This window comes from Amblyraja radiata, chromosome 34 (assembly GCF_010909765.2).
Source record: "Amblyraja radiata isolate CabotCenter1 chromosome 34, sAmbRad1.1.pri, whole genome shotgun sequence".
Taxonomy (NCBI): domain Eukaryota; kingdom Metazoa; phylum Chordata; class Chondrichthyes; order Rajiformes; family Rajidae; genus Amblyraja; species Amblyraja radiata.
The window spans coordinates 17517806-17543783 of record NC_045989.1 but is presented as its reverse complement, the minus strand read 5'-3'; the positions used below and the strand labels follow the sequence as shown (position 1 = coordinate 17543783).

The 25978-nt window shown below is 43.8% G+C and overlaps 1 protein-coding gene across 2 annotated transcripts in view; it reads left to right on the top strand.

The window, feature by feature from the left end:
* The window catches only part of myo1e (myosin IE), a 106953-nt gene that overhangs the window by 14337 nt on the left and 66638 nt on the right, over positions 1–25978 (top strand). For both annotated transcript variants that reach the window (XM_033050259.1, XM_033050258.1), the window contains exon 2: positions 22396–22539. In XM_033050259.1, coding sequence (XP_032906150.1) covers positions 22396–22539 — 144 coding nt within the window. The remainder of the gene's footprint in view (positions 1–22395; positions 22540–25978) is intronic.

Here is a 25978-nt window from a genome sequence, read left to right as displayed (position 1 = left end):
CGTGAAAACTAAATCTGAATCACTATTTATAGAACAGAAGTTTTAAGGAATCTCAAGACGTGACCAAGTGCACATCTATGTCTGACTGCTTAATCCCCATTCTCTGAGTGGGGTCAAGGTTGTTGTTCATGCTCTAGAGAGTAACCCCTCCATGTAAATCATAATTAAGATGTCCCTTCCAGGATATTATCTCCTTGATTTAGTAACAGCTTCGCCGAGACTATTGCAAATGTAATTTTTGTGGCTATGTAAATTATGCGACAATCACCAGTCAAAAGGCCCGAGGGTGTGTCCTACAGAACTCCTGCCATTTATTTGTCTGAAGCCTCAAGCAAAATATCGAAATAGGAAGCGAAATTGCTCAAGCAAATGAGAAGAAAGATGAAGAGGTTTTGAGTGAAAGATTCTGGCATTCCAATGTAACATTGAGGTTGTTAAAGGTTGCAGTCGCTCTGGTGAGAAGCAAATAACCATAAGACTGGTGAAAATTTAAGGAAGCCAACTGGACCTTTACTACTTTCTTCCCAAGGTAGAGTTCTTGGAAAGGTGTAACCGATAGGAACCTAATAGTGGTCACCTTGAGTTACTGCATAGATCACTGCCCTGAACAAAGAGTCCCAACCCATGTCTGTCCATCTATAGAAGATGCTGCCTTGCCCGCTGAGCTCCTCCAACACTGGCTTTTGCTCAAGATTCCAGCATCTGCAGTCTCTCGTGTCTCCGTGAACAAAAGGCTTGTTTCCTCTGTATCATTGCACTTGTACTAAAACAATAAGCTGTTGTACGCCCTGATAAGCCAAGCAGAAATCTTTTACAAATGCAGTACACTCTGAAAGTGCTTCACATCCAATTAATTACTTTTGAAATGTAGTCATTGTCCACTGTATTTGCTGGCACAACAATCTCAGTACAACAAATAATAAGATACAAGACTAGTTGACATGTCTTGTTAGTGGATGGGTAATGTTAGTCTGCGATACCAGGAACAGTCCTCTGGCTTGAGTGTTGTTTTGGGATATTTTGCTTGGCTGATCAGGTAGTACAACAGGTTATAGTTTTAGTACAAGTCAATCTATACGGAGAAACAACCCTTTTGTTCATGGGGACAAGGGCGGCACAGTGGTGCAGCGGTAGAGCTGCTGCCTTACAGCATCAGAAACCCGTATTCAATCATGACACCAGGTGCTCTCTGTACACAGTTTGTACATTCTCCCTGTGTCCTTGTGTGTTTTCCCCGGTTTCCTTTCATACTCCAAAGATGTACAGGTTTGTAGGCTAATTGGCATCAGTAAAGTTGCCCCTAATGTGTAGGATGGTGCTAGTGTACGGGGTGATTGCTTTGGACTCTGTGGCCGAAGGGCCTGGTTCTGCATTGTATCTGAAGTCACTGTCTTCTGTATATGGTGATTTTGCAGTATGAGTAACAGTTTATGGAAAATATTGTCATTTCAGTCAACATTTTTGCTGGTTGCTTGGAGAGGGATGTGGGATAAATTTGCACCATCAGCATCCTTGGCCTTGGTGCACTTTATCTGGCATTGTGACAGTCCTGATAAGTCTACATTGTGTACTGTAGCATTTATTCCATGAATTAATTACTAGGAGCTGTTAGTGCTGCTGCCTTTGCGACTAACTGAATACATATTGGCAAGCATGAGTATCAAACATTATAACATTTTCCCAGGAGTCATTGGACTGTGATCAAGATCAGAGGGTTTTGGCTGATTATTCTGCAACATGGCTCATGGCGCAAGGTTAATTGCTACACCCTCTTACACTCAATGTGGACTAGGAATTGAACACGGCATGAAGTCAAACCAGGGTAGGATTTTCACAGTGAACGGTATAGCCCTGAGGAAAGTCGTAGACAGGGGGATCTTGGAGATGGTGATGATGGCAACATGTAAGAGAACGGTGATGTTGGTGGAACGTCAAATGATCCTCCAGTGTTCAGGTACATACCTGGTGGAGGAGTATTTGAATTTGTAAGTCAGCCAAGGGTTGTGATGTGGGCTTCAGTTAATTGGCACTTTCCCCAAGTAATGGTCAGTGTGGATGTGGAAATAATAATGTCTGTAGTTTTCAGGGCAAGACTGAGGCACAGTTTTTGCCCTTGTAGCACTGCACCAAGAAATGCCTGAACGTCTTGCTTGCTATTACCAGAAGATCATTCTACCAATCATCTTTATAATAAACAGTTTAAACTTGTGAGCAAACCCATTTTGAATGCACTCATCCGCTGCGCTTGTGTTTTACTACAATCTTCCTTGCTGTCCGTAGGTTTTGACTTGGGAACGCAAATCAGTTGTGATGAATTTTAATACAAACTGGCCATGTGTTCCACCAGCTGAAACAGTCTCTTCATTCTGCATTTTCCTATGTGACGTGTGTCTTCTGCTCAAATTGTGCAGGAGATATCAAAAGGGAGAACAACATCTTATAGAGGTGTATAAAATCATGAGGACATTGGTTTATGGTGAGAGGGGAAAGATTTAAAAGGAACCTGAGAGGCGACATTTACACTCAGAGGGTGGTGGATATATGGAACGAGCTGCCAGAGGACGTGGTTGCGGCCAGTACGTTTAAAAGACACTTGGAGAGATACCATGGATTGGATATACACTGGTGGCCAAGAGGAGCAAGGAGACATGCCACAACAACTATTGACCAGTAGCACCCACATCCAATTGCATCTTGATGGAGTGCTTTGAGAGGTTGGTTATGATGCAAATCGACTCCTGCTTTAGTAATGATCTGGACTCACTACAATTTGCCTGCCGCCTCAACAGATCGACAGCAGATGCGATCTAACTGGCTCGCCAATCTGTGCTAGACCACTTTGACACAGGAACATGTACATCAGGCTTTTGTTCATCAACTACAGTTTGGCTATTGTCACTTACAAACCCTTGGTCAAACTCTGTGAACTGGGTCTCTTCTCATCCCCATGCAACTGATCCTTGACTTCTTCATCACCAGACCCCAATCAGTATGATTTGGCAACAACATCTGCTCCTTGCTGGCGATCAGAACAGGGGCATCTCAGGTTGTGTGCTCAGTCCCCTGCTCTACTCTCCCTTCACCCATAACTGTGTAGCCAGATTCAGCTCCAACGGCATCTTAGAATTTGCTGATACCACCATTGTTTCACAAATAACAGGTAATGACGAGTCAGAATACAGTAGGGAGATCAATAATCTGGTTGAATGGTGCCAGTACAACAATCTTCATGTACATCTCTGATGATCTGCTCTGGGCCCAGCACATTGATACAGTCACAAAGAAAGTCCATCAGCACTTCTATTTCCACAGAAATCTTAGGAGATTCGACATGACGTTGAGTACTCCATCGAATGTTTACAGGTGGAGAGTGGAGAACATACTGACTGATGCATCACAGGGTCTTATGTGGCTGTGAAGCTGCAGCAAGAAAGAATTTAATTGTTTCAGTTCATATCAGTTGCACATGTCAAACAAGCACACTCGAATCCCTTTGGGAAAAAAAGGACACAAAATTGCTGGAGTAACTCAGCAGGTCAGGCAGCATCTCTGGAGAACATGGGCAAGCAACATTTTAGATCAAGCCTGCTTTCAGGATCCAAATGCTGCAAGAATTATAACTGAGTTGAACAATTTTTTTTAAACTTGGGACCATAGCTTGGTTTTGGGGTGTTTAAAGCAATAGAGTTTTAGATCTGTGCATGGAGTTGTAGGCTACAGTAAGGAACAAAATGAGGAACTGATTACGGTGGTTTAAATGAAAAAAGTGCTAGTCATTTCCCTGTGAGGTGAAACAAGCCTGTCTTTCATTACTGGGCTATATGTCCAGCATTGCAAACACACTCATGGCTGCACATCTGATATGTTACCCCTTGTAAGGAACCGCACTGTTATTTTTTATCGGAGAGAAAGAATTTCAAAGGAGAATAGAACCACAATGTTTTGTCTAATGCTGCAGAATCTCTTATTTCTAGCATTACGGAATATCTGACACAAAGTTAGGAGGACTGTTTATTCAGAGGGTAGCTTACAGAAAATATGTAAGAAATGTGATAAATATCACGTGGACCACTCAGAAATAAAACAAATATTCGTTTTTGTTTAAGGTTCTTTAAAAGTTTTGGGGACCAGTGGTTTAGAAGTTTCTGGCAGGGAGCCACTTTGCACCTATCTAGTAAATCTGCACACAGTTAGCAGAATGACCTTGAAGCTCCCAGTGTCAAGAATGGAAACAATATTTAAAATGTATTAAATGCTCAGCGGCAATTCCTCCCCCTCACCAAACTGATCCGTCTCCGGAATGATATAAGAGATTACTTTTGGTTACACAGTTAATGGAGTGAGGGACAGATAATATTACAGAATTTCAGCACAATGTAAAAAGGAATGGCACTGATGTTTCAAAGAAAGCAGTGGAGGTGCTAGCCCCTGCTCTTTACTAAAGAGCTGCAGGTTTAGGCTGGCCATATGTACTGCCAGGCAATAATCTGAAGGAAAATATAGGCACCTTCAAAGGAAACTATTTGGATTTGATTCAAGAAATAACATTTTGTTTGTTGATAATGGAACTGAAAAATAAATCTCTGGTGGCATGTAACATGATTGCCCATTTGGGACATGTTTCTTGGTTGAATCAATAGAAGATACACAAGTTTCACGTTTCATACTTATGATGTGTGTGTGTGTGTGTAGCCACATCGGTGCTGCGTTGTATCTGGCACAACAGTTTTCTTCTCCAAATTGACAAACAGGTGTATTCTAGGGGTTTTGTCAAGAAAAACTTTCAACAGAGTAATATAAATGTACATGCTGCTACCAACAGAAGGAGCAAGGTCGTGTTTCAGTAAACAGTTCATGTTGCAGACGACTCTCTTTAATTCCAATACTTGTATATTTCTGTAAATTTAATAGTATCTGTATCAGCAATAAAATGAAATTAGAACTTCCAATAGAACTGAGGCCTAGTTATAGAAATTTAAAAATTGATCTAAAAAAATCTATTGTCCTATATACATACGGTACTATGAGCTAAACTGTGTAATGTTCTGACTTGCTTATTATGGTCTAGCTGACTGTTTGACTGGTATATTCTTTAAATACAGGGACTTAGTACTTTTTTTTTCTCTCACCAAAATGTTTTTCTGAAAATGAATCACAGCCCATTGTTTTATATTGTGTGATTCACCTAGATTTTGTTATAGATGTTTTGTTTAGTTTAGTTTAGAGATACAACGTGGAAACAGGCCCTTCGGCCCACCGAGTCCGCACTGACCAGCGATCCCCGCACATTAACACTACCGTACACACACACTAGGGACAATTTTACATTAATACCAAGCAAATTAACCCACAAACCTGTACGTCTTTGGAATGTGAAAGAAACCAAAGATCTCGGGCCAAGCCCACGCAGGTCACAGGGAGAACGTACAAACTCCGTACATTCAAGCACCCATAGTCAGGATCGATCCTGGGTCTCTGGCATTGTAATCTGAGGAAAGACATTCTTGCCATAGAGGGAGTACAGAGAAGGTTCACCAGACTGATTCCTGGGATGGCAGGACTTTCATATGAAGAAAGACTGGATAGACTCGGCTTGTACTCGCTAGAATTTAGAAGATTGAGGGGGGAATCTTATAGAAACTTACAAAATTCTTAAGAGGTTGGACAGGCTAGATGCAGGAAGATTATTCCAGATGTTGGGGAATTCCAGAACTAGGGGTCACAGTTTAAGGATAAGAGGTAAGTCTTTTAGGACCGAGATGAGAAAATCATTTTTTACACAGAGAGTGATGAATCTGTGGAATTCTCTGCCACAGAAGGTAGTTGAGGCCACAGTTCAGTGGCTATATTTAAGAGGGAGTTAGATGTGGCCCTTGTGGCTAAAGGGATCAGGGGGTATGGAGAGAAGGCAGGGATGGGATACTGAGTTGGATGATCAGTCATGATCATATTGAATGGCGGTGCAGGCTCGAAGGGCCGAATGGCCTACTCCTGCACCTATTTTCTATGTTTCTAAGGCAGCACCTCTAACGCTGCACTAGTGTGCCGCCCCAACTCTGGCGAGTTAAACTGGAGTTGGGGGGAAGGGGGGAGGGGGATGGAAACCAGAGCAGTGGGACAGCAAGTGGAGGCACTGATGGGAAGGTAGAGGTTATGACGCATGCCTTAGGGAGAATATAAACTCCATACCGGCAAGTGCCCGTGGTCAGGATCGAACCAGGATCTCTGGCGCTGTAGGGCAGTAGCTCTACCGCTGCGCCACCGTGCTGCGCATGGAAACGCTGTCTCCATGTATCGAAAACACTTGTTGGAAGAGGCATCTTAGACTAGTGGGAAATAACAGACAAAAAAATTATTGGCAGTGTCTAGCTTGTTACTCCATTTATATTCTAATATGATCATGTGAATCTTACTCATTTGGCCGCAATGTATAATGTATTTGCCTGACATCATTTCCTGACAATGGATTTTCTACAATGTGCCGTACACTGAAACAATGTCCCTTATGTGTCTGGTAATGATGTAATCTTGAGAATGTACAAGGGAGCACAAAGTCAGGGACTCCAGTCATGGTGTCATACAGCACGGAAAAAGGCCTTTCGGCCCAACTTGCCCATGTTGACCCAAGATACCTCATCTACGCTAGTCCCACCAGACTGCGTTTGTCCCATGTCCCTCTAAATCTATCCTATCCAGGTGACTGTCAAAATGTATTTTAAATATTGTTATAGTACCTGCCTCAACTACATCCACTGGCATCAAAGTTCCATATCCCCACCACTCTCTGTGTGAAAATATTGCCCCTCAGGTTCCGATTAAATTTTTCCCCTTTCCCCTTTCACCTTAAAAAGGAGCTTGATGTTAGCTCAAATTGTTTATTTCATGAAATATTTGCATATAAATATTCTGATTCATAGATTATAGACATACTGAACCCCAGAATTCTCTTGCTGAATATTTAATTGCTGCCAGCACTGACGCCGTATCATATTTATTGTTATTTTTAAAACATGGCTGCATTCGGTGTTGCCCTCATAAGACTTTTTCCTTTAATGTAAGTCTTTCTAACACTGGCCATCTCTTTTGCACACTGAGAGTAAATTCAATAATTCCTGTCTTTCAAATGTTGTAGTAATTCAACAGGAGCACACATCAAAGATTTGGCACAATAGTGTTGTAACCTTATCTTTAACTGTGCTACGCAGAAATTGAATTCTTCCTTGGGAGTATAAGGTCAGTGAATTCATCTGTACTCCCACGATTTGAGATGTGCCTTTTAAGCACTTTCCTGTGAAGTGATCAGTTACTCCATGGTATGCTATGACCATTTTTCAATAAAAACGCAATAAATGCCAGGATGTCAGCAGTAGAGTTGCAGCCTTATAGCGCTTGCAGCGCCGGAGACCCGAGTTCGATCCCGACTACGGGTGGTGTCTGTACGGAGTTTGTACGTTCTCCCCGTGGCCTGCGTGTGTTTTCTCCGAGATCTTCGGTTTCCTCTCACACTCCAAAGGCGTACAGGTATGTAGGTAAATTGGCTTGGTAAATGTAAAACTATTGTCCATAGTGTGTGTAGGATTGCTGGATGGCGCGGACCCGGTGGGCCAAAGAGCCTGTTTCTGCGCTGTATCTCTAAACTAAACTAAACTAAAACCATATGCTTTGTCTGAAGCATTATATTTTGAATGAGAAGGAAGATATCTGTGGTGGAAGAGATGTGTAGGAAAGTACTGCAGATGCTGGTTTAAATCGAAGGCTGCATCTCTGGAGAGAAGGAATGGGTGAGGTTTCGGGTCGAGACCCTTCTTCAGACTACCACACATTTACATACTAGGCACAATTTACAGTTGTCAGTTAATTTACTGACCTATAATTTGGGGATATGGGTGGGAGTGGGGGGGGGGGGACCAGAGCCTCCAGAGGAAACCCATGCTGTCACAGGGAGAATGTGCAGACTTTGTACGAGTCGCATCAGTAGTCACGATTAAACCCGGGTCAGTGGAGTTGCGAGACCACAGCTCTACCAGCTGCATCATTGCGCTGCTGTGTTCGTACTGTTTACTGTTATGCTTGGTTATGTTTATGAGACTGTGGGGCGTCCGCAATGTTTCGGAACTTTGCGCTTTGCTTCTGTGTACACAATACGCAGGAATCGGAGGAGGAGGAGGAGGAGGAGCTGCGATACCAGAGTGAGTGTGTCCCATTTTGTGCCCTATTACTGCTGAGCTTAAAATAGAAGGTGATGTTGCCAGGGTGGGGTTGGGGTAACACCCATCTGTTGTACACAAACTCCTCATTCTCAACCAATTGCAGCTTGGAGCTGATTTGCAATTGCTAATATAACAAAATCTCTGTACTTCTTTAAAAATAAATTCTGAAAATAATGCAGTAACTGTTCACACATTTTCATTGTAGTCCCTTGGTTTAATATTCCCCTGCTTCCTGCTTTCATTCGCTTTCAACTATTCTTGAGATTGACACAGAGAATTTATACCTCTGGGTTGCAATAATTTAATATCCCCACCTTCATCTCTCTTCCTGCATGTGAAGCCCTCTGTTGAAGAGTGGATGCCAGCAACAGTCTCTCACCTCATGTGCAATCAAGCTCATCTAATATTTATTTGAGCTGGGAATTTCTTACCTGTTTTTTGCATTTCATGCGTTCCTTAATTCAACTTGTGTTCGGGAATGGCTGAGGCAAATCTCTTACGTTTTTAAGTTTCTTCTTTTAAATCTCTTAAATTTTGCAACAAGGTAGATTTGTTTTACCCTCAAGCAATTGAAGATGGGCAGAGAGGTAGTTTAATTCTAAAATTGCCAATTTGATTCAACTTTAGGCAGAATAGTCTTTTAATTGAAAGACATTCTTGCCATAGAGGGAGTACAGAGAAGGTTCACCAGAATGATTCCTGGGATGTCAGGACTTTCATATGAAGAAAGACTGGATAGACTCGGCTTGTACTCGCTAGAATTTAGAAGATTGAGGGGGGATCTTATAGAAACTTACAAAATTCTTAAGGGGTTGGACAGGCTAGATGCAGGAAGATTGCTCCCGATGTTGGGGAAGTCCAGAACAAGGGGTCACTGTTTAAGGATAAGGGGGAAATCTTTTAGGACCGAGATGAGGAAAACATTTCTCACACAGAGTGGTGAATCTCTGGAATTATCTGCCACAGAAGGTAGTTGAGGCCAGTTCATTGGCTATATTTAAGAGGGAGTTAGATGTGGCCCTTGTGGCTAAAGGGATCAGGGGGTATGGAGAGAAGGCAGGTACAGGATACTGAGTTGGATGATCAGCCATGATCATATTGAATGGCGGTGCAGGCTCGAAGGGCCGAATGGCCTACTCCTGGACCAATTTTCTAATTTTATATGAACACCACCATGCCATAATGTTTGGGAAAATCAATCAGTTACAATTAACCACATTTCCCTTTTGCTTCCAAAACAGTCAAATTAAGCAAGGTTTGACGTTTATGATACTGTACCTCCCTGGAATGTGGCTGTAACTGGCAATGATCATGTCCCAGTTGCTACCCCACTACTGGGGCAGCTCAGTGACACAGTGGTGGAGTTGCTATCTTACAGTGCCAGAGACCCGGGTACGAAACAGAGTTTGTACGTTCTCCCCGTGACCTGCGTGGGTTTTCTCCGGGTGCTCAGGTTTCCTCCCACACTACAGAGACATACAACTGTGTAGGTCAATTGGCTTTGTTAAATTGTACATTGCCCCTAGTGTGTGTAGGATAGTGTTAGTGTGCAGGGACCGCTGGTCGGCACAGACTTGGTGGGCCGAAGAGCCTATTTCCACGCTGCATCTACAACCAAACTGGTTGGGTGACGTAGGCTGCCACTCTAAGCCGATCCAGCAAGTTTGCTTTGACAGTGAGTGACCCACACATCAGTGAAGATGGAAGAGCAACAAGCCACTGCCACCACAGAGAATTTGGTCTTCAGTATCATAGAAGCAGGCCCTTTGGCCCAACTTGTTTGTGCTGACCACGGTACCTTCTTGAGCAAGTCCCATTTGCCTGCATGTGACCTGTATCCCTCTAAACCCTTCCTATCCATGAACTTGGCCAAATGTATGTCAAACACTATAATTCTATCTGCCTCTACCACTTCCTCTGGCAGCTCGTTCCATATATCCACCACTCTTTGTACGAAAAAACGGACCCTCGTGTCACATTCAAATCTTTCCCCTCTCACCTTAATCCTATGCCCTTTAGTTTTAGACTCCCCTACCCAGGGATAAAGTCAGTAACCATCCACTTACCTACGCCTTCCATAATTTAGTAAACTTCTGTAAGGTCACATGTCACCCTCCTTCACTTGTGGAAAAACAGCCCCAGCCTATCCTTTTTATCCCAGCCTATTAATTCAAACACTCCAATTCTGGCAACATCCTAGTGGATCCTTTCTGCACACTCTTGACCTTAATCATGTACTTACTACAAAATGGCAAATAGAACTGCACTGCCTCCATGTTCCAGGTGCTGTCTCACCAACATCTTGTACAGCTGTAATGTGACGTCCTAACTCTTTTGGACCAGTCTTAGAAGCAGGACCGTTAGATTCCAGCAACAGCCTCTTATCCGGAAATTTCTCCTACTGATTGCTCTTTTTGAGCTGAAGCCAACGATTTTTGCCGCTTAATCCTTTTACGAGTGCTTTAGGTGTTTTGTAAATTCCCGCACTCTGCTTACACTTTCCTGTTTAAAAGCAAAAGCTTGTAGTGGTTATTGATGGCTATATGAAGCTTTGATTTCTTCACCTTTTGGAAGAGGTTTGCATTTACAAAGCAACTTTCACAGCTGCAGTGTTGCTATGTATTAATTCTTCATGTTCTGCAGGCAAATGAACCTCCAGTCTTGTGCAGGGTAGAGTCCCTTGCATTGGCATGGTGCGCTTGTTGCAACAGGCAACATGTCTGGGTCAAACACCCCAGATTAACTCAGTTTTTGTGTTGAGCTGGTAGGAACTCCCTAACAAACAACATTGCATGGAACCAACACCCTCACATTATTGCATTGCCAGGTACAAGGAAAGTAGACGTCGAAAATAAAACAAGGGAGGGGTGGCACAGTGGCGCGATGGTTCGATCCTGACTATGGGTGCTGTCTCTATGGTGTCTGTAAGACTCTGACTCCATGCTTAATGTCTTGTCCAGTGGATTACTATTTGTCCACTCTCGCACTGCTACTGACCTATGTCGTGGGTCACTGTATTATGTAGCAGGATGCACATTTTTTGTTGCACTCTGTCCGACGGTATTTCTTCTTTTCACTCCGCGCACCCTCCCAATTCTCCACTCTCCCTTTGAACACCTACTTCAAACTCAGCAGTACAGAGGTGATAGTTGAGGTAGGGACTAGCCCAACGTATAAACATCAGGGAGGTACATGGATAGGACAGGTTTGGAGGGATATGGGCCAAATGTGGGCAGGCGGGAGCTGGGACATGTTGGCTGGTATGGCCCAGGTTGGGCTGAAGGGCCTGTTTCCATGTTGTATTACTCTATGCACATGGTGTTTAATGTCCAAAATCCCACTTTCAGGAGCCAGCTTGCTCGGACTCAACTCTAAGTATCTTGAAGGCTGGGTTCATTTACGTTAGATAGTACGTTCGTTTTGACGCCACAGACAGGGACGCAGAGACATAACCTCAGATTTTCCATAAGGCCTTGGAAATAGCCTTGACTTAGGAATTGTGCGTCTTCTCTTTAATGCATCCTTTCCGCATCAGTTCTAACTTTTATTATCGCGCACGCAATTAGAGGCAGGTCACCCCTTCCCCTTTCGCTGCTCCCTACCCTTCCCTCCGTTCCACCCCTCCCCTGTCCCCTTAAGAATGATTGTCCCATCTTCCCCTTTGTGCATCACCAGTACGCACCAATATGCATCCCAGTACTTTCATGCAAGAGTGTAAGATGTGACCCGAAACGTCACCTATTCCTTTTCTCCAGAGCAACTCTACCTGACCCGCTGAGTTACTCCAGCTTTTTGTGTATAACTTCGGTGTAAACCAGCATATCCAGTTCCTTCCTACACAGATTGTCGGGCTCGTTGCACTGGTGATGCTTATTGTTTGTTGTACAATTTAAAACCTACTTTAATGATTAATCGCAGCTCATTCCCAGTGGCATCATTTAATGCGCAAAAATGTAGTGTCAGCAAAATATGGTGCCGGCATGCAAATTTGACCACAAACAAAACGGAAATGTTTCAGGGTAAGATGAAGATGTGGGATCGCTCCACAGTTAAATAATCTCTTGAGAATAAAGACAGTGCAAGGCTCACTGATAATTGCTACCACCCCTACCTTCAGAACTAATTGGATGTGGTTCTAGTGGTGAGACTGGATTCAAGAGTAGTTTTCAAATGGGAATTAAATTAAAGTTGAAGGAGGAAATCGCATGCCTTCTTGGGAAGAGATATTGATTAGTAGGACTGGATGTTACAATCCCTAAGGTTCTTCACCACAACTGACACCCGGTATTCTTGGGGGTGATCACTAGGTGATTTTGCTACCAATCAGACACATCTTCAGTTGTGTACCTCAACATCACTGGGTGTTTCGGCCTTCTATCACAAGACACCCTCAGTCGAGGCAGGCCCACCGCAGGGTGATCAGCCCTGGTGTGAGAAATAAATTGGGAAGGAGGGGAGATTCAAAATTAAAATAATTGCTATTGAGTTGTACAGCACAGAAAATGGCCCTTCAGCCCACTGTAACAATGCTGGCCATTTACATTAATCCTATTTTTGCACCCCACATTCCTATCAACTCCCCCCAGATTCTATTATTCACCAAATTATTAGGTGTAATTTATAGTGGCTAATTAACTTACTCAATCTACAATCTTTTGTAATGTGCGAGGAGTTCAGAGAGGGGCGGATTTGGCCTAGTCCATCACTGGCATAGTACTCCACTCCAAAGGAAACATTTACAAGAGGCACTGCCTCATGAAGGCAGGCATCTACCTTCAAGGATCCACAGCATCCGGGCCATGTCCTCTTCTCACTGCAACCCTCAGGCAGGAGGTACAGACACCTGAAATGTCACACCTCCAGGTTCAGGGACAGTTACTTTACCACAACTGTCGGGTTCTTGAACAGATCTGCCCAACCTTTGCCTACCTTGGTGATGGAATGCTGTGGACCACATCTTGCACTATCATGGACTTGTTTCCTAATTGTGCATTTTTGCACTGATGGCTTGTTTTTTTTTGTGCACAATCTTTTTTTCACCATCTTATGGAATGAGATTAATGCATGATTTAGGTATAATTTATATTTTTGGGTGTTGTCCGTGTGCATGTGATGTTGCTACAATCAAGATTTTCATCATGCCTTTACCTCACCGTGCTTGTGCACGTCACAATGAACTCGATGACTTGAATTGACTTGTCAATACTGCATTTTGTTAGGGCATGATAGGTGGCCTTAGCAATATGATTCTGATTACGAACAATAAGATGTAGAAATTTAGCATTGATCACTCCTGTTAAATGGCTGCACAATTATCTCTTGCCTCATTGTACTTATCTCCTGGTTTTCCATTCCTACTTCACTGTAAACAAAGATTGTGTTGGGGTGTAACCAGTGCTTAATACTTACTCTCTTACACAATTAGTAAAGGTACTCAAAGGTGAATTTCTAACCCAAGACTTCAAACTTTGTGGCAATAAAACCTTGTAACTATTGGCTGGTGGTGGACTAGCAATGCTACTTGGTAAAATTGTTGGGGGAGTCCAGAACCAGGGGCCACAGTTTAAGAATAAGGGGTAGGCCATTTAGAACTGAGATGAGGAAAACCTTTTTCACACAGAGAGTTGTGAATTTGTGGAATTCTCTGCCTCAGAAGGCAGTGGAGGCCGATTCACTGGATGCATTCAAAAGAGAGTTAGATAGAGCTCTTTGGGCTAGCGGAATCAAGGGATATGGGGAAAAAGCAGGAACGAGGTACTGATTGTGCATGATCAGCCATGATCACATTGAATGGCTCGAAGGGCCGAATGGTCTACTCCTGCACCTATTGTCTATGTATCTATGTATGAAAGTGTGCACTGTTAGAGTTAAAAAATTACATGTGAAGGAATAAAATGCTGGGCTCACGTTTTGGCAAAGAAATTGAAGAGGCAGTGGAATTCCTGGTAGGATAAAATTAGATACACTGACATAACATTGCAAGAAGCGCTATACTTTGAAGTTCTAATGTTTTGCTTGTGCTTCAGTCCACTTGTTGTCAGTCCTGGTGCATTCCTCCTTAACACAGACTCGGCAAAGTGCACTGCCTCAGCACTTGTCTCTCCATTTTAACATTAAGTACAACTGATTTTACCTATCTTCCCATCGTTATGAAATAATCCCTCACACATCTCATGTTTCCCTTTCTATATTCAGAGAGGTGTAACGTAATTTCAAATAAAATTCTCTGAACTGTTACTCCAGCACTTTGAAAGATAGACACAAAGTGCTGGAGTAACACAGCATCCTGCTTGTCCCGCTGAGTTACTCCAGCACTTTGTGTCTATCTTTGGAATATACCAGTCTCTGCAGTTCCTTTCTACACAAGTGTTTTTGAAATGCAGTTGCTGCTATGAAACCAAACAGCCAGAATCCAGTTGATTGAACAGAGAGCACTGAAGGAAATAACTATACAGCCTGATTATAGTGGTGAGTGGTTGCTAAGAATGTTAGACACAGAATGCTGGAGTAACTCAGCGAGACAGGCAGCATCTCTGGAGAGGAGAAATAAATGATGTTTCGGGTCGAGATCCTTCTTCAGTCTGTCCCGCTGAGTTACTCCAACATTTTGTGTCGCTGGAATCTTCAATTTAAACCAGCATCTGCAGTTCCTTCATACACATGTAAGAGAGTTAGTCAGGTTGGAGCATAAGAATCTCTTGCTTCCATACAAAGTGGCCAAGGGATTTTGTGTCCCATCCAGAAGACCGCCCGAAGGCTGGGCAGAGTTGCTCAGTGTCTTTGATGTGAGTTGGGGCCCTGGGCAAGGAGGAGGGGAGTTACCACTCTCCCAAGGCTACAATCAAGAAGGATATGGACACGAGCAATGCAAAGGAATTGCCATTCTCCAAGAATCACAGGGTGGATACCGCATCAGCTATGACTCACTCAGTGATAATAGGGCACTTGTTTAGATTGTTTAGTTTAGAGATACAGCATGGAAACGGGCCCTTCGGCCCAAGTCCATGCCAACCATCGATCACCCATACCCTAGTTATATGTTATCCCTCTTTTGTACCCTACACATTAGGGGCAATTTACAGAAGCAAATTAAACTGCAAACTTGCACGTCTTTGGAATGTGGGAGGAAATAGGAGCACCTGGAGAAAACCCACGCAGTTGTAAGAGGAACGTACAAACTCCATACAGACAGCACCCACAGTCAGGATTGAACCCGGGTCTCAGGCGCTGTAAGGCGGCAACTCTTAATGCTGCGCCGCTTTTGTGACCATCACTTCCCACCTCTTCACTGATTTCAGTACATGAAATCCAAATTATGTCTTGTCATGGTTTATTGGGGATCTTATAGAAACTTACAAAATTCTTAAGGGGTTGGACAGGCTAGATGCAGGAAGATTATTCCCGATGTTGGGGAAGTCCAGAACTAGGGGTCACAGTTTAAGGATAAGAGGGAAGTATTTTAGGACCAAGATGAGAAAATCATTTTTTACACAGAGAGTGGTGAATCTGTGGAATTCTCTGCCACAGAAGGTAGTTGAGGCCAGTTCATTGGCTATATTTAAGAGGGAGTTAGATGTGGCCCTTGTGGCTAAAGGGATCAGGGGGTATGGAGAGAAGGCAGGTACAGGATACTGAGTTGGATGATCAGCCATGCTCATATCGAATGGCGGTGCAGGCTCGAAGGGTCGAATGGCCTACTCCTGCACCTATTTTCTATGTTTCTATGTTTCTATTGTCAAAAGCACAAGCACGCTCAGACACAGATACAATAAGCAACTTGTTTATTGAGACACATTGGACATTGGATACTGCTGCTATGGGCCATTCCCTCATTATATGTAAATAAGGAAATGACATAGTCTTCTATTTTTCATGATCTATAAAAAAAGGCTGCCCCGTGTTAAAGTGGTTGTTTAGGTTCACCACTAGAAGACCCTCCAATAATGCAAGTCTTTAAATGTTTCTTTTATTCTATAATAATATTAGCTGGGAGCTACCGTTGGCTTAAACCACCAACCACTATAAACATTGAAGGACTTCTCTGAGTGAGGATGTATGTTGGGACTTAATCGGCAAGGCCATTTGATGATTTGCCACTTGAACTCATGTATAAATGATCATCTTCTCCACATCATGCTGGGAAGGTGATAGTCTTGGAACTGTATCCAAGCCTTCATGGGAAGATGCCTTCATAGGAAGGGAAGAATACAATGGGGAGATTGCAGAGTGAACAAAGAGTCTTTGGAGCCCCAATGACAATGATAAATGAGAAAAATTGAGCTTTGAGAACTAATCTTGTAGCAACGGAAAACTTGTTACAATTTGGAATATTTTGCAAGTTAAAAGTTTTGAACTGAAAAGGCTGATTTTCTTTAAATATTGTTTTATATTCTGAATTCTGAGAGTTTACACTGCTCCGCAAGAAGCGCCACCACTCATCTGCTCCTCAACATTACCCCAGCCTTTGCTTCCTGTTCCTCCCCCTCATGTGGCTGCTGCTTTGCTACATTAAACTCCATTTCAACTGCGGACGGACGTAACCAATACAAAAGACACTTTCATTTACTTTAATAGTTGTCAAGGGATGAAGAGGGGGGGGCAGGAGAAAATGAATCGGGTGAGAGTACAGTTGAATTAAAATTGGTGTCTCAACGATGTTTTTGTAAAAAATATGCAACTCCCAGATGTCCCAACTGAAATATCCCAACCCGAGAGGTCGCCTATCCATGTTCTCCAGGGATGCTGCCTAACCCACTGAGTTACTCCAGCACTTTGTGTCTTTCTTTGATATAAACCTGCGGTTCTTTGTTATCACCTGTTCTACAGAGATGTTATAAGGTCATAAGTGATAGGAGAAGAATTATGCCATTCGGCCCATCAAGTCTACTCCGCCATTCAATTATAGCTGATCTGTCTCTCCCTGCTAACCTCATTCTCCCATAACCCCTGACACCCGTACTAATCAAGATGTTGCCTGACCTGCAGAGTTACTCCACCACTTTGTGCCTTATTTTTTTGAACTACAGTATCCCTTGGCTTTGGATTCTTTTAATTTTAATCATGCTACTTCCCCATGTGAACACTCCCCATAATGAAAGATATATTTGCCTGGCCTCTCACCTTGTGGCAATATGGCTTCATTGTGTACAAGGCAAATATCTAAAGAACACTACTACCCCTGGGAACTCCAGTGAGATTCGTATTTGAACAAAGGCATCTGATTTTAATTAAGTTTGATTCGAGGGAGTTTTTTAAACTGGTTTCCTCTCAGTTTATGAAGGGGGAAAAGGTCAGTGGTTTAATGAGACTGCATTTTCATTAGTGCTGTGTCGAAGCATTACTCATATTCTGCTGAGTGTGTTCGCAGTACTTGATGGAGGAAACGTTGTACCCAAACAGCCTGGCCCTTTGCATTGGTTTTCACTGGAATATGCAGACTCCGATTAAATCAAAAACATGACTATTTCCTTTGCCACAGCATTGGCTCCCTGTTCTCCTTATATGGGAAAGGAATTTTCAAAAGCAGCTGAGTGGCTGTGGATCTATTTGTTCTGGAAATTCCTTGGATATTACAAACTTATAAAGATTGGGAAAAGGTGATGCAGGGAGTACAGGCTTACTCTGTAAAATAAAGGAGACTTTGATTAAATGCTATCGAGTTTAAAAGTACCACGACTTTCAAAAGACATTTGTACAGATTTATGGACAGGAAGAGTTTAAGAGAGTTCTGGATCGAATGGAAGGAAATGGGACTAGATATGCCAATAGCCAGCATGGACAGGGTGGGCCGATGGGCCTGTTTTCATGCTGGATGGCTCCAATACTCTAAACGCTTGTTCATAGTTTGTGTTGTGGTGATGGTGGACAAGACATTTTAATAACTGTGTTTAAGAAGGAACTGCAGATGCGGGAAAATCGAAGGTACACAAAAATGCTGGAGAAACTCAGCGGGTGCAGCAGCATCTATGGAGCGAAATCGCTCCATAGATTTTAATAACTGTACCTTCTTATTAAATTAAATGATCAGTTAGGTAACTGTAAGTAACTCATCAGAGTAAAATCACTCAAATGTAAGTTCTAACTCTATTGAAGGGCTGAACCAGCCATCTCGAGAGCAGCTTCTGCAATGCAGCAGGTCACGATAGGGACTGGAGGTGAAACTAGGGTCTACCTTCTGAAGTTTTTGGTCTTTAGAGGATGTTGGTCTCCATCATCTACTTGAGAAAGTAAACTAAAGGCTCCTACATTGAGGAGCATGATTTTCTGCACTGTTGAGCTAGATGGAGTGGAGATTTCAGGCATTGGCACATAACCATTGCACAGACATCAAGAGTCAAGAATATTTAATTGTCATATGCACCAGAATCCAAACAATGAAACTGTTACATGTAGCAGTTTTACCAGCACAATAAATGTAACACAATAATAAATTATCGTTATTCTCAGTAAAGAGATATAAAATATATGTGTAGGAAGGAACTGCAGATGCTGGTTTAAACCATGTGTGACATTTCGGGTCTTCTTCAGACTGAAGAAGGGTCTCGACCCCAAAACATTCACCTATTCTTTTTCTCCAGACCTGCTGAGTTACTTCAGCTTTTTATATCATATAAATATATCGATCTGAATACATCTTTACTTAATCCACATTTATATCTAGTTTTGCCATGTTTTTGGATTTACAAATGGGCAAACATGTCCTTCGCACTAACAAACTGACAAACTCACATAAAATGATGCTTCACTGTACTAATGTCACATATTTCAATGTCTTTATGAAATTGTATTAGTTTCAAATTGTTACAAATTGTATTAGTTTCGATGTGGGGCTCTTGACCTCTCCTAACCCAACTGCAAGGACGCAGGCTCCAGAGATTCACCACTCACTTCTTGCAAGAGGGTGGTGAATCTTTGGAATCCTCCACCCATTGAGTTGCGGAGGCTGGATCACTGGGAGTAGTTAAGGAGGTAGAGACACAAATTTTCAAGTTCAGGTTGGAGGGAATTAGTATTGAAGAGATAAGGCCTGACAATGGCGGGGCAGGCTTGAGGGGGGTGGAGTGTGAGCATGATTTGATGGATCAGATCTCCTGTTTGTGGAGAGTAAATTTAAATGATTCTTTCACTTCAGCTTTCCTCTGTCTATTTAGTTTAAGGGCCTGTCCCACGAGCATGCGACTGCATGCGGCAAGCGCAACCAAACCGGAAGCGGGGGCCGCGCGGAGGTCGAGTGATCCCGTACGAGTTGACGTGAAGTTCGAGCGAAGTCCGCGGGAAGTTCGCGCTAGGCGTACGCCGTCAAGATGCTGCGTACGGCGTCAAGACGCTGCGTAAGGCGTCGAGACGCTGCGCACGCCCGTCGAGGCGGTGCGTACGGCCTCAATGCGGCTGCGGGATGGCAGGCCGTTGCCGCGCGGAATTTTTGGACAGTGTCAGTTTGTCGGAGCCCCGCGTGATGTCGGGACCAGCTCCGCACAACTCCATACGGCTCCGGCGATCGAAGTGGGACCGCCCGCGAGGCCGTATGGCTCAAGCGCCCACGTTAGGTCGCGCTCGCCGCATGCAGTCGCATGCTCATGGGACAGGCCCTTTATAGTTTATTGTCATGTGTACCAAGGTACAGTGAAAAGCGTTTTATCTTGCATGTTATCAAGCGAAAAAAGACTACATAATTACAACAAGCTGTCCGCAGTGTACAGATACAGGATAAAGGGAATAACGTTTAGTGCAAGATAAAGTCTAGTAAGGTCCAATAAAAGATAGACTGATGTTCTGAAGGTCTCCAATGAGGGCAGTTACATTTATACTCAATTAGGTTTTTTTTAAAGTTTTAGCAGTTCATGAAAAAAAGTATTTTTTAAGATAAATCATTATGTATAAAGTTGGCACACTCGTTCTGTTTTGGCATTGCCAAATTGTTGTATGAACTACTTCCTTTGTTTATCATATTCAAATGTATTAATACGGCCTTCAGCATAAGGGAGGGGCATGGTTTGTTGTGCGAGACATATTTCACATTTTTAACATTGTATATTTCCACATTGTTGGCAGAGTGACTATAGCTGGCATGTGACTGACTGCGTTTAATGAAGATGTCTAGAACAGTGAATATCCAAACCACATAGGGAATTCAGGATTCTTTAACCAGACAGTGGTAAATATGAGGGGCAGCCACGGGGAAGAATAAAATGAACACCACAGATACCCTTGGATACCGTCCCTTGCATGTCACCAGTATTCTGAGTCGGTCTCTGAACTACGTGGACTTGGGGGCCCTGGTCTTGTCTTTTTGCACTATTATTGTTTGTTTATTGATTATTGTTTGTTGTGTGTGTGTGTGTGTGTGTGTAGAAGGGAACTATCTGGGGCATATGTCCAGGCACCCTGTGTCGCGGGGAGTCGCAAGCGTGGCAGGAGTGTCCCGGGAAAGCCGCGCGGACACTATCCACCCGCCGAACAACCGCGCCCCCGTCGACCAGCACGACAACCAAGGACCGGTAGGCCCAACTCGTCCCACAGGCCTATCAGGGGCCAGCGGTGAAGCCGGGTGGCGAGGCCTGTCTGGGCCGAAGGAACCTCAGTGGTGGCGGTGATGGGAACCTCAGCGGTGGCGGTGATGGGAGCCTCAGCGGTGGCGGTGGGAGACTCGGCGGTGGCAGCGGCAGCAGGAGCCTCGGCGGCAACGTGGGCCTCGGTGGCAAAGGGAGCCTCGGTGGCGGTGGGGCCTCGCGATCGTTGAGGTGAAGACAATTGGGAACCGGCCTGGGGGACCACCATGAAGAATAATGGAGGACCCGGCATGGGGGGACGGTGGGAGAACAAAGGGGGACCCAGTGTGGGGTGGGGGGGAGGGGGGCACTCTGCCCAGCGGATAAGTCATTTGTTCATTTGCTTGTTTGTTCATTTATTCCAGTGGAGGCACTGTGCACACGGCAGCCTGCCAAAAGTCGCTTGTCATTTTCTTTTTGTTTTCATGTTTAATTTCAAGTTTCTGTGTACCTTGTGTGTTGTGACTGTCGGCAGACCAATTTCCCTCCGTGGATGAATAAAGGTTTATCGTATCGTATATGGCAATAAAACAATCTTGATTTTTGACTCTTTAAAAATATTGCGGGCTGGGTCTAAATCCTGGAGTTCCCTCCCAAACACCACTGTGGGGGAACCTGCATCAGAGGGACTACAGCAGGTCAGTTCACCACTGCCTTCACAAGGGCAAGTGGGAATGGACATTAATACTGGACTTCCCAGTGACCTCCAGATCCTGGGAAATGAATTTTAAAAATCACAAGCATATTTTTTCATTAGAGTATAAGAATAATATTATCTTAATGCACTCATTATCAGATGTGTGTATATTTTTGGTATATTTTTGGAAATACAAGTCTTAATATAATTTGTTTATAGGATTAAACTACTGAGACGCATCATTGAACTAGATATCAGGAAAAGCTTTATTGACTTAGTGGTTAACATCTAAAATATTTACTGAACGAGAAGCTGCAAGAACCTTCTGATGTTAAAACTGAGGCTTTAAAAATGGAGATTGAGTACATTGAAAGTTACAGCAGAGAGACAGGAAGGGCCAGCTGAATAAGTAGCAAAAGCCAAATAAGTGGAAGTAAATGCTGATGGATATAAATATAGTGAGACGAGACCAATGCAAATGAATTCATCGAGTCATACAACATGGGGACAGGCCCTACGTCTAAACTTGCCCAGACTGACCAACATTGCCCCATCCACACTAGCCCCGCCTACCTGCATTTGGCCCATATCCCCCTCAACCTAAACCTGTCCTATACGATTGTGAAACTTAAATTCTCTACTGTTTTAGTTTTTTTTAAGTTATCTTTTAGCTTTTAGAAACAGGCCCTTCGGCCCACCAAGTCTGCGCCGACCAGCGATCGCTCCGTACACCAACACTATCCTGCACACTAGGAACAATTTACAATCTTTACCAAAGCCAATGAACCTACATATCTGTACGTCTTCGGAGTGTGAGAGGAAACCGGAGCACCTGGAGAAAACCCATGTGGTCACAGGGAGAAGTACAAACCCCATTCAGACAGCACCAGTGGTCAGGATCAAACCCAAGTCTCTGGTGCTGTAAGGCAGCAATTCCACTGCTGTACCACTGTGTCGCCCCACTGCCAATAGCTAATGTGCAAACCTTTTCTTTTTACAGGGGAGTAAAGGCCACTACCGGTATCACTGGCAAAGTCACAATGTCAAGCAGAGTGGAGTGGATGACATGGTGCTTCTCTCGAAGATCACTGAAGATGGCATTGTCGATAATCTCAAGAAGCGATACATGGATGATTATATTTTTGTATCCTTTCAAAGCGAAACCTGCGAACAGGACGGAAATTGCATTTAGTGTGTGTGACAAAACCTAGTGACCTCCTTACATTCTATGTTCCTGATTTAAATAAGAATGAGTGTAGATGTCATGGTGTCATTACATGCCATCAATGAGCAAATATAACCCTGGTCATTAACTCGCCTGTGTCAGGGCTCAAGTGGAAAATAGGGAATTAAGGAACCACTACCTGGGCACCACTGGCGATTCCACTGTGAAAGCCAAAGAAAGCATGAGCTGAGAGTCCAATTCTTGTGTGAATCGATGCCCTTAAACCTGTGGCTAAATTAAATGGTTTTCTTCCCGGTGGTGAGTATGTCTTCTAAACATTATCCAGAGCTGCACTGCTTGTGAACAGAGCAACCAGCATGGACAATGTAGTTTCTGCACTGTGGCAATATAGTTGCCTGTATTTTAGCAGTTTTAAATTGCATAAATAAATGCAAGGTAGGTAAGAATATAGTTATAGCACGTTATGAGGCTAGGGTGGCAGAGCCCTGGCAGTGCTTGCAGCTGGAACAATGTCGGGCGTGCATGGATTCTGCGTTGGTCGTTTGGTGTTGGTTGGAGGCTCCCTACACGCTTGCTCACATGCAGAGAACGTACCTTTTGCTTCACCACCACCTAGGATACCTGATACCATCAGTCCATCAGCCCAACTCCTTGGGCAGGTAAATATGTTCTGGACTCATCGGGAAACAATATGGTCACCGTACCAAATCAAGGGAGTGTGTGCAACATAGATTTTATCAATTGAAATGATAGCCCCTGTTTTTAATTCAACTTGATTTATATTGGGCTCAGGTCACAAAGCCTTTGTCCATTGAACAGAGTACTGCCATTAAAGGTCACAACCAGAGCACAATGTCGTTAAGTATTTCTGGCTTAATTAGGTTTGGGGATTTCCAGCTCACCCAGAAGTACATTTTGACACGATCACTTATTAGCCTGTGCGTTTTGTATTGTTTTAATCTTTGTCCTTTCATTCATTCACACCAGCAATTGAACAATCTCTAGCTTTCCCTCTGGGGAGAAAACTGCACTTGGCAGCTGTTTCGTTCTGAGGATGAACTTTTCTTCCCCCTTCACTTTACTGAGGATAAAATCGCAATAAGAGGAAGTGATTTGTATTCCACGCATTGTAATGGCCAACAAGCTGTGATTATCTGGCTCATGTGCCGGGCTGCTGACTGGGGATTTTGTTCAAAGTGTTTGATCCAGTGAAGAGCTGAGCTTTGCAGAACAACATAGACTTGATTCTGTCCAACATTGTCATCTGGGATGGCTGTAGGAATCTTAACCCACCTGCCTCCGCCAACTATCGGGATTGAGAGGAAAAGAGTACGGCAAGAATCCCCCTCCTCCCTCTGATTAGTGCGGAAGGTAGATCTTTTTGATCGGGTGTTGGGGATGAGGTTGGCTCTGGCCCATGCTCTCAACTTTCCATACCTAGGCCTAGATAGAGTGAATATGGAGAGGATGTTTCCAGTAATGGTAGAGTACAATAAGACTCTAGAAGAGCTTTATTTGAAGAATTTGTTTTAGCGGGAGGGTGACAAATCTGTGGAATTCTTTGCCATAGATGGCAGTGGAGATTGATAGATTCCTGCTTAGTAAGGCTATCAAAGGTTACGGGGCCAAGGCAGGAGAATGGGGTTGAGAGGGTAAAATAGATTAGCCATGATCGAATGACCGAGCAATGGGTCAATGGGCCAAATGATCTAAATCTTATGGTTTTATGGTCTCATGCTTGGGGAGGTGCATTACGGCATGCAGACAGTGATTCATCTTCACGAGTGCCAACTTTCTCACTCCCAAATAAGGGACAAAAGGTCAAAGTAAGGGACAAATTCTCGACGGCATTCGTTGACCGACACGACCGTGGCTGGGTGAATGATGAATTGGCCTGGGTGCTGGACTGCACACAAAGCCCAGCCAGCGGGCCAGCTCTGGAGTTGTGGTCTGGTACCACATCCAACTCATGAACCGATGATCGGTCATGAGAAGGAGGGGTGGTGGTGTCGGCGGTAAGCGAAGGTCCCAAGGTCGGACAGCTGGCTGGGCTGCCAACTGACGGGGCCACGGGTGAGGCGCTGCTGCTGCTGCACTCCATGGGCTGCACTACGGCGGGACGGGTGAGGTGAGGCCTGACCGTACCCTCGACCCGAGTAGTAGCAGTCAAATACGGGACAAGGGCGGTCCCGTATGGGACAAATCAATTTAGGGGATGTCCCTGCAAATACGGGACAGTTGGCAACCCTACTTGTCACTGAAAATGTATTTTATTTGTCAAATTAGTCTTTGGAAATGGCCCATGCACTATTATGGCACAGAGTCACAATATTCTCAGGGGACTCAGTGGATTGGATGCATGGTGGATTTCCCCCTGGATAAGCAGACTACAACATGGATCACAGTCTCAATGAAAGAGGAAGGCCAATAAGGAAAACAAATCTTCACTTAGAGGTAGTGTTCCAAATCTTTGGAATTCGGAAATGCCGGAAGACAAAGGAGACAAAGACATTGACTGTGTTCAGGACAGTAGATATCCGTGGAGCTCTTTGGATATTTAAGAAACAGAGGCATCATGTTAGGTACGGACATTGTCCAATGGGCCTGTTCCTGTGATGCACTGCACTGTTATATGAACCATGGGTACATGAACAGGGCAGGAAAAAGATGTTTGAGGTAAAAGGTCAAACAGTGCAGACTCAAGGGGCTGAATGGCCTCCAACCTATTTTTTCAATGTTCATTGTGGCAAGGTTCAAAGCTGGTTTGGTTGGAGAGGCTGGACGAAGGATTGTGCAATGCGCGCAGTGGATCAGAGTATTGAAGGGAATGCCACAGTCTTGGCAACACGTGCAAGCAAGGTTACTGTATAGAATTAGATTGGAGCGTTTCTGCTCTCTGCATAAGCCGGAAATTGCAAGCCAGATGTCAGTGCCTTTTTGTGTGTTCAGTTTTCTAATTTTCTGCGGTGTAAGTGCAAATTCAAGAGGTGTACAGGGCACCAAGAGACCAATAATAGACACCAGCCTCTCAGCTCAAAGCGGGCCTGGTCATTAGAGTGGAAACACAGGCAGATGGAGCTGATTGAACCCAGGCATGGGGTTCATTTTAAAACGTCTCACATTCAGTGAAATTTAGAAATGACCTGAAAGCATTCCTAATTGTGAAAATTTAAAAAGCTTTTTTTCTAATCGGCCTAAAGATTTTAATTCTTTCAGAGCCGAAGATTAATTTTGCTGAATGGGCATCAGAGTGTGTCTGTGGCTGGGAACTGGTAAATCCTTCAGATTGCTAATACCTGATTAGTTTATTTATTTAATTTAACCCCATTGTGTAGTTGGCAGATGGGAAATGAAAGCTGGGGAAGTGCAAATGTCGTCGGGGTAGTGTCACCATGAC